We start from the raw sequence: 8,966 nt of genomic DNA on the forward strand, positions 1-8,966 counted from the left end.
CAGAGGCCTGGAGACTAGCTTTTCCCCAAACCCTTCTTGTTTGGGCTGCCAGAGATTGAATGGCAAGTTTTCCAGCAGATTTAACCCTGTTGTTTCAGAGGTTTTTGTTCCTGAGCTAGACCCCACACCCATGCTAGCCCAGAGGCTCTTAAACATTGGTGCTTACTGAACATACAGAACACAAGAAAAAAGAAACAGTTGCCATCAAGTTGATTTCAACTCATGGTGGCTCCATGTGTTGCAGAGTAGAACTGCGCTCCATAGGGTTTTCATGGCTGTGACCTTTCAGAAACAGATTGCCAGGCCTTTCTTCTGAGATGCCTCTGGGTGGGTTTGAACAACCAACCTTTCACTTAGTAGTCCAGCACTGTTTGCACCACCCAGGACCATCATATAGAGTACATACCCAGGGAAATCCTCCTCATCAGGGTGCCAACCTCTTGCTAAGCAGTAGGTAGAGATATCCCCAGTATCTGGGGTAGGAGTGATTGCTATATCCTGCCAGAGAGTGGGCATCCCTAGAAAAGGATATGCTGAGTGTAGGGGTCAGGCTGTATGTGGTGGGAATGGTGGTGAGTGAGGTCACAAGGGAGACATCACCTGTTGGTGGGAGGCCCGAAAGGTGTGAGCCAAGAAAGGCACTGGGTCTTGAAGGAGACTGGACCAGGCAGGGCTGCTCAGCCTTGGTTGGCTAGAAACAGAATTAGTGGAACTCGGGAAGACAGGAGCTGGGACAGTCGGCCCCTTAACATTCAAAAACAGAAAAATCCCTGCAACAGGAAAATATAAAGCTATTCACTGGAAATTGTCAGCAAGAGGCGCTAACTAGTACTTTCCGGAGGAACTCAACAAGCGGAGTTTGCTAGAACTCCTGAGAGAACCTTGCTGGAAGCTGCAGGAAATCCAACCAGAGTATTGGAAACAAGTACACTAAATTATCCAGAGAGCAGACTCATGGAGTAGCTCAGAGGAGACACTGGAGTTGGCAACTTCACCTCTGTATGCCTCATTTTCTCTTCTAAAAGATAGGGGTAACCATACCTACTTCATAAGGCTGTCATGGGGATTAATATGAGTTAATATACGTGAAGAAGTTAGAACAATGCTTGACACATAGTAACCACCATATAAGCATGTGTTTATTATTGTTAATTAGAATCCACACATCTAGGGCCCAGAACCCATCACAGATCTATTTAGACACTTGCTACTCAAAGTGTGGTCTACTGACCAGAAACATCAGCATCACCTGGGAGCTTGTTAGAAATACAGAATCTCAGACTTGGTTCTGCATGTGCTGAATCGGAGCCTACATGTAACAAGATCCCCAGGTGAATGGTGAACACCTGAAAGTTTGCAAAGCACTGCTGTGGAGCACACAGGAGGCCACACCCAGAAACCAGGGGAGGGATGGGCTATTTTGGAAAGGAAGCCAACAAGAATTAGGCCCCTGCCTTGGGGTGCCCACAGCCTGGAAAGCCCTCACACCTGTCCCTGCAAGCTTTTCACTTGGGACACTGCCGTTGTTCAGGCTTGGGGGGACTCCTTACACGTCAGTGTGCTGGGACAGCCTGGTGCCCGGGGCCACCGTGGCGGCGCGGTGGCTAAGGCCGCCCCCCCAGAGCCCTGGGGATGACGCGACGTTGAGTGGTGGTTTGCTGGAGTACCAGGTGTTCAGGAGGCGGTCCACCTGTTCCCGGCTGGAGATGGCCTGCAGGTGTGCCTTCCCGCTACCGCCGTCCGGGCCGTCAGAGGCCTCGGGCCCCTCTGGGGGCTCCGGGTCCCTGCCCGCAGTGTCCTGGCGCAGCCCCCGCGCCCGCATCTCGCGCTGCATGCTGGCGAAGAAGTGTAGCACGCACCGGTGTGCGAAGTCCCGCGCATGCTCGCAGCAAGTCTCGTCGAAGAGCTTCTGCTCCAGGTCCACGTAATTGCTCCAGTACCTGCGCTGCAGAAGGACTGTCTGGTCGAAGCAGGGCCTCAGGCATCGGGCCAAGAAGGCTGCCATGATGAGCAGCAGAGTGATACTCCAGCCGATGGCCTGGGGGGCAGGGAAGCACAAGGTTGGGTGCAGGTGCATGGTGTGGCAAGGGTGCTCCAAAGCCCCTCCCCTCGCTTATCCCTCCCAGCCTTTCTCAAACTAATCCATCCTGCCATTCAGTCATCCTTCCGCTCAATCTGTCCCTCCTTCCATCAACCTACCTATTCATCTATTCTCCCTTCCATTCATCCTCCCATCCTTGCATCCATTATCTATTCAACCGTATCTCCATCCACCCATCCATCTCATCGGATTATCCATAACCTTCCTATCCAGTCATTCTCCCAGCCATTCTTCCATCCGTCCATCATTCATCCTCCTATCTATCCATTTTCCTAAACTTTCTCTTATTCATCCATCCATCCATCCATCCACCCGTCCACCCGTCCGCCCGCCCATCCATCCATCCATCCATCCATCCATCCATCCATCCATCCATCCATCCATCCATCCATCCATCCATCCATCCATCCATCCATCCATCCATCCATCCATCCATCCATCCATCCATCCATCCATCCATCCATCCATCCATCCATCCATCCATCCATCCATCCATCCACTGTTCTCTCCTGTTTTTATTCATTCCTTCACCCATTCTCATATCTGTTTCACCCATCCATTCACATCCATCTATACATTCATCTATCCTACATTTTGTAATAGGCACTATGCAAGGCACAGGGGACCCAGTCTTTGCCCACACAGAGCTCACACTGTAGTGGGGGAAATGGACAACTAACTAGGTGATGAGTGACAAAGTGCCACAAGGAGGGAAGTACAGCAGGTCATGGGAATCCAGGGGAGGGACACCCAACCTGAATGAGAAGCTCAGGGAAGACAGTGACATTTAAGCTGAGATCTAAAGGATTTTTAAAGGATTAGTAACAGTTACACCAAAAAAAAAAAAAAAAAAACAACCAAACCCATTAGCATTGAGTTGATTCCAACTCATAGCGACCCTATAAGACAGAGTAGAACTGCCCCATAGGGTTTCCAAGGAGCAGCTGGTGCTTTTGAACTGCCAACCTTTTGGTTAGCAGCCACAGCTCTTAACCATTTTGCCGCCAGGGCTCCAGTAACAGTTATACAGGGTATCAACAGGCAACAGTGTTCTAGGCAAGAATCCAGCATGTGCAAAGGTGATGAAAAACTGGAAATAATTCTCTAAGCCTGGAGCCCACACCTGGCAGATTCCTCCCTTCTCTCTACCCATCCAAAGCTACAGTCTCTTCCAGGCCTGGCTTAAAACCTGGAGTGATTATGTGACCTGAAGCAGAGAAGACAGTCCTCTAAACCCCAGGCAAAAATGTATTTGAATCCTTATCATTTGTAGGTATGATTTCAACAATTTCCAAAGCTCTTTCATTTGACCATTCACCAGATTTCAAGGTGAGTATTTTACAAATGAGGAGTAGAAAACCAAGCAACTTGCTAAACTTGATGGGACTACTGAGTTGAGATTCACAAACCCTGGTCTCTCTAACTGTATATCCCATGTCTTTCCCACTCGATTAGTGAGAGTATAGTGTTTAAGCCCACAGGGACCATCAAGGTGAAGGAGACCAAATCTCCCTTTGTGTTGCAGGAGAAACTGGGGTCCAGAAGGGGGAGGACTGGGCCAAGGCCACAGCCTGGACCAGAATCAAGTGTGTCCTTTGGTCTTCTCTCCACTGTACAACCGGCCTGCATTTGCCATGAACATGTCTCCCATGTCTTCCCAAAGGGCAAGGTTTGTGTCTCTATTATCTGCATCCTTTGGGTGGTGCTCTTCAAGCAGTAGATTTATGTAAATACATTTTGATGGACAGAGCACAGGGCTGGGGCTCTGGGGGAGGGAGGAGGAAGATGTGAAATCTAGAGCCTAGGGTGAGGATAAGGTTTACTCCAGGATACTGGAGCAGGTACCCTGTGGAAAAGGCGTCTCTGGGGGACCTGCACTGTAGAGAGGTGATTATGAGGGTTTGGAGTAATGACATGTGCACTCAGATCCCTGCCCTACCTCCTACAAGCTGTGTGAATTTGTTTGGCCTTATGAACTAAGCACGCAAGGCCTCATTTTTCTCATCTGCAAAATGGGGTGTTAATGATTGCATCTACTTCATAGGGCTCTCCTGAAAATTAAATGAAATAATGCATATAAAAAGGAGCCCTGGTAGAGCAAATGATGAAGTACTTGGCTGCTAACCAAAACGTTGGTGGTTTAAACTCGCCCAGCAGCTCCCAGGAGAAAGACCTGGAGATTTGCTTCCATAAAGACTACAGCCAAGGAAACCCTATGGCGTAGTCCTACTCTGTCACATAGGACTGCTATGAATAGAAATTGACTCGAGGGTCCCTAACAATAACAATGCATATAAAATGCTTAACACAGTGCTTGACACAGAAGTGCACAAGAAACGGCAGTTATTACTTCTGAGGGGTGTGTGTATGGGGTAGAGGGCAGGGCAGAGCAGTAGAGACCTGGACTCTCCAGCTGTCCTGCACCCAGCCTCCTGGGATTGGACCCAACCAACTCTTGGAGAGCATGGTTCTCTGCCCTGGGTGAGTCAGAGTTGATGGGGAAATGGCATAGGTCCAACAATGTCCTGTGAGTGGATCACGCTCCTGATTCTCCCCTCTCCCCGCCAGGGTACACCTGTCCCTAGCAGTGGGGAGAGTCCTCAGGAAATCATTCATGCCTCACCCTACCCCCCTTTGGAACAAATGCAGGACATTTTTCAGGCCTGGGGAAGGCAGATGGGGCCAGGGATTGTGGTGAAGGGAATATCGGGCCCTCTGGTGTTGAGCTCCAGCATTGATGACAGAGCCAATGAAGGGGACCATGGCGGTGACCACTGCCCCAATTACCTGTGACAGGCACCGCAGGTAGCGAGACACTGCCTTTCGAGCAGGGTTGTCCCTGACCAGCTCATCCTCCTTGCAAGGCACCTTAGCCAGGAAGAGCTGCACCTGGCTGGGCGTCATATTGGCAAAATCCAGAAATTTCTCAGGGTCCACGGAGCTGCTGAAGGCACACACAAAGCACTTTCCATCAAGGAGGGCCAGCAGGATCCAGACAAGAGGGGCAGCCAGTGCTCTCTGTAACACAGAGGAGCATATATACCTGGGAGCAAAGAGGAGGTCATGGAGGGCAGCCAAGATCTGGCTGCAGCAGGAAGGCTATAGGGGAGATGCAAGGATGGACTTCCCCGGGAGGGATGGGAAATATCAGGCTGGGTTACATCAAAGGAATGGTTGCAGCCTGAGGATAGAGGTCCCAGTAGCATAGGGCAGGGAAGAAGGAGGGCTGGAGGCCCTGGGAATCTCAGGACTAGAATACCAGGGACTTGGTATTCTTCTTGGGCTACTCTTGGTGCCCTGCTCGTGCCAAGGGCATCTACAGCTTTGGTGGATAGTTCCCATTCTTGTGGAGGGCCGCCTCTCTCTTCCTGAGACTTAGGAGCATTCTCTGTACCACTGAGGAGTAGGCAGGAAGTGCTGGAGAGTTAACAAGCCCCAAGAAAACCTTCAGCACAAGAGGGACAGGATCCGGTGGATAAATACCCCAGCTTCCTCAACCCTCAGTGGAACAGTTCTGAGGTCTGTTCTATACAGTCTCTCAGAAGATGCCCGGAAGGAGGGAGCCCTAGTTGCCCATAGCTGCAGCTCACTCATTATCACATTCTTTCCAGAGTCTTTTGGGGGAGGCTGAACTAAGACAGCCCTCCCTGATAACCTCTCAAAGGCAGCACTTCAAACACCTCCCCCAGCATCTGGGGGGCTGTCCCCCCGCCTCGCCTCAGGCGCCTCTGCAGACAACTCTGGCCCTCTAGTGAGCTGGATTGGGCGTTGGTCACTGGAGAGGAGGCTGGTGGAGCTGCACCCACTGGATCCCAGAGGAAAAGACAAAGGGCACACCCAGTGCATGTGACCGGCCCTTTCAAGGCTGAATCACAGGGAGCATGTATCCCTCTAGGAGCCTGAAAAAGAGGCTGCACATGCACAGGGCACGGATGTTGTTTTTAACTTGGATCGTATACAAAACATAAAATGGTGCATGCTGAACGTGTGTGTGCATATGCACATATGCATGCATGCGCATAGCCTATCCAGGTGTGAATTAGAAACCCTTTGTAGGCCTTGGTAGTTCCAGCATTTTCTTTGGGGACAATGAGGTTAGCAGATGGAACTGGGGGACCTGTCATGAAGTTACATCCCACACCTTTGGGAAAGCCTCAATTGTTCATATCAAAGAATAGGGGAGGGGAGAAGACCATGAGTGATCTAAAGGCCACCAAGCCACTCCTGCCACTGCCCACAGATCTACAGCACTTAGATATTGTCTCTAAAACACTTGGGGCAGCTGCCAAGCTTGGGCTGTGGAGTTAGAGAGCCTGTGTTGGCAGCACAGCCGTGCCGCTTCCTGGCAGTGGGAGCTTGGCCAAGTTACTTAAGCTCTCTGTGCCTCAGGTTCTCCATCTGTTAAAGGGAGTCCAGTAACGGAGCAGACTCAGGTGGAGGTGGGAATTTGGAGAGGTCGGGCTCATAAAGCGCTTGGCACAGAGTCAGTGCTCAGTGTCAACCAGTGAGCATGATGAATCATGAATTAACTCCACCAACTGATTTTGATTCAGAGCACCAACCATGTGCTAGGCTCTGGGGACACAGTGGTGCCGACTGCTGAGGTTCCTGCCCTCCGGAGCTTACAGCAAAGGGAAGGCAGTCATGAATGAATCATTGCCTCTCACTACATGAGGAAAACATGGCATGGCATGGCACTTCATGCGTGTGGTGAGTTATAATCCATGGTCAGTGCAGCAGATGTGACCTGAGTAACTCTCGGGAATCCTGTATCATTCATGTGTCGTGGGTAGACCATCCACAGCACTGGCCACAGAAAGGTAACAAATGACAGGAACAGAAATATCTGTTTCCAGAGTGGAAACTGGCAGATGGGCCTCCATAAGCTGGCAATACCCAGAGGAATGAGGGGACACACCTGTCAGTGCTGTGGGGGTGGGTGATTAGAGGAACCCCTGAAAATGCCGATGGGGGTCTTGGGGTTTAGGGGTGCACTTGGCAGTGCCTACAGGGATAGGTAGCTGGAGGAGGCCGTGACAATGCCCATGGGTGTGGGGTGGGTTTTGGGTTTGTTAATTGTGTTTTTGTAATGTTGTTGGTGTGTGACTTTGGAGAGATCCCCGTCTGTTACAGAGCAGAACTGCTCCATAAGGTCTTCTCAGCTATAATCTTTACAGAAGCAGATTGTCAGGCCTGTTCTGCCGTGCAGCTGGGTGAGTTCGTACTGCCAACCTTTTGGTTGTGAGTCGAGTGCAAACTGTTGGCGCTACCCAGGGACCTTTGGCTGGGTTTTGGTGTGCAGCTGAAAGTGCCTGTGGGGATGAGTGGCTGGAGAGTGGGGGAGCCCTTGGCAATGCCCCTGGGTAGTTGGGTGGCTGGGATTTGGAAGTGTACCTGGCAGTGCCTATGCAGGTGGCGGGAGCCCCTGGGAATGCCCCTGGGTAGCTGGCTGATGTGGGACTGCACCTGATGATGCCTGGGTCCTTCCTCCGGTGCCCCACGGGCCGGCGCCACTCCTCCACCATCACCACGGACTGCCGGTTGGCAAGGAGGCCGCAGAGGAAAAGGGCGAGTGGAGGCGTGAGCAGCAGGCCCAGGCCGTAGAGGGCATTGTAGCGCTCCAGGCAGGGGCAGTTGAAGTCGAAGGAGGAGTACAGCTTGACTGTGACTGCAGCCAGCAGCAGGCAGATGCCGTTCATCACCGACTCTGAGCTGGACTGGAAGTGCTGGAAGAGCAAGCGGAATTTATCCATGGCTCCGGCCGGGCAGGTGGGGGCAGCCTTTGACAATGCCAGGCCACACTCTGGGGGAGCCTAGGGGCCACGGGAGGGTCTTGCTTCTCTTGCAAAGGCCTGAGGGGGTAAGGAGAAGGCTGTGTCCAGACCCCAGCCCAGCTCCCCGGGGTCCAGTGGAGAACTTGAGGCAGAGGCAGACTCTCTCCACAAAGGCTCCCCTGCTCAGGTCAGCTTTGATTGTCCCTCAAAGACATTCCCCTCCTCTCTGGAGGAATGAGTCACTGCTCGGTGACCAGCCAGCCCAAAGTACCTCTAGGCAAATGGGCCCTGCCTTGTCACGCTACCCCTCCCTAGTCCATTCCCTCCTCTCTTCAGGGTCAGACAGCTGGTGGGGCGTTGAGTGAGGAAAAGGCAAATTCTGGGTGTGGTAAGGCAAAGACACTGATGCAGGCCTGATTTTATTTTCCGGTCCGGGTCAGAAACAGGACTTGACTCAGCCCAGCCCAGGGAGATTTTGTTTTGGTTTTTGCGCTGAGAGGAACTAGATTGTCGTTGTGGTTGTTTGTTGCTATTGAGTCAATTCTGACTCATGGCGACCCCATGTGTGCAGCGTAGAACTGCTGCATGAGGTTTTCAAGGTTGTGACCTTTTGGAAGCAGATCGCCAGGCCTATCTTCCGAGGTGCCTTTCGGGTTGGCTGGAGCTGCCAACCTTTTGGCTAGTAGTCGAGTGCTTAGCCATTTGCACCATCCAGGGCTCCAAAGGAACTAGGAGGGGAGCCTCTAACCCTGTCTGAAGGGTTCCTGGCAGAGGAGGACCTTGCGAAGAGTCTGAAACCATGTTTGCTTTTGCCAGTGTGAATGGATTCAGTTGTGCCCCCCAGAATATGTGTTGAAATCCTAACCCCTGTACCTGTAAATGGAAACTGGAGGCATAGCGGTTAAGTGCTACGGCTGCTAACCCAAAGGTTGGCAGTCCTAATCCACCGGGCACTTCTTAGAAACCCTGTGGGGCAGTTCTACTCTGTCCTACAGGGTCACTACGATTCAGAATTGACTCAATGGCAATGGGTATGGTTTTGGTTTGGTACCTGTGAATATGACTCTGTTTGGAAATAGGGTCTTTTGTTA

The 8,966-nt window shown here is 51.7% G+C and overlaps 1 protein-coding gene across 1 annotated transcript; it reads right to left on the reverse strand.

Annotated features, from left to right (window-relative positions):
* Positions 1-1,527: 1,527 nt before the first annotated feature.
* On the reverse strand, positions 1,528-7,854 carry CALHM3 (calcium homeostasis modulator 3). The gene is made up of 3 exons (XM_049855593.1): positions 7,568-7,854; positions 4,889-5,144; positions 1,528-2,038 (listed from the first exon to the last, which is right to left on the reverse strand). The coding sequence occupies exons 1-3, from the start codon at positions 7,852-7,854 to the stop codon at positions 1,547-1,549; spliced, it is 1,035 nt and encodes a 344-aa protein (XP_049711550.1). The 3' UTR covers positions 1,528-1,546.
* Between the last annotated feature and the right edge of the window lie 1,112 nt (positions 7,855-8,966).

Source organism: Elephas maximus, chromosome 16 (genome assembly GCF_024166365.1).
Source record: "Elephas maximus indicus isolate mEleMax1 chromosome 16, mEleMax1 primary haplotype, whole genome shotgun sequence".
NCBI lineage: Eukaryota > Metazoa > Chordata > Mammalia > Proboscidea > Elephantidae > Elephas > Elephas maximus.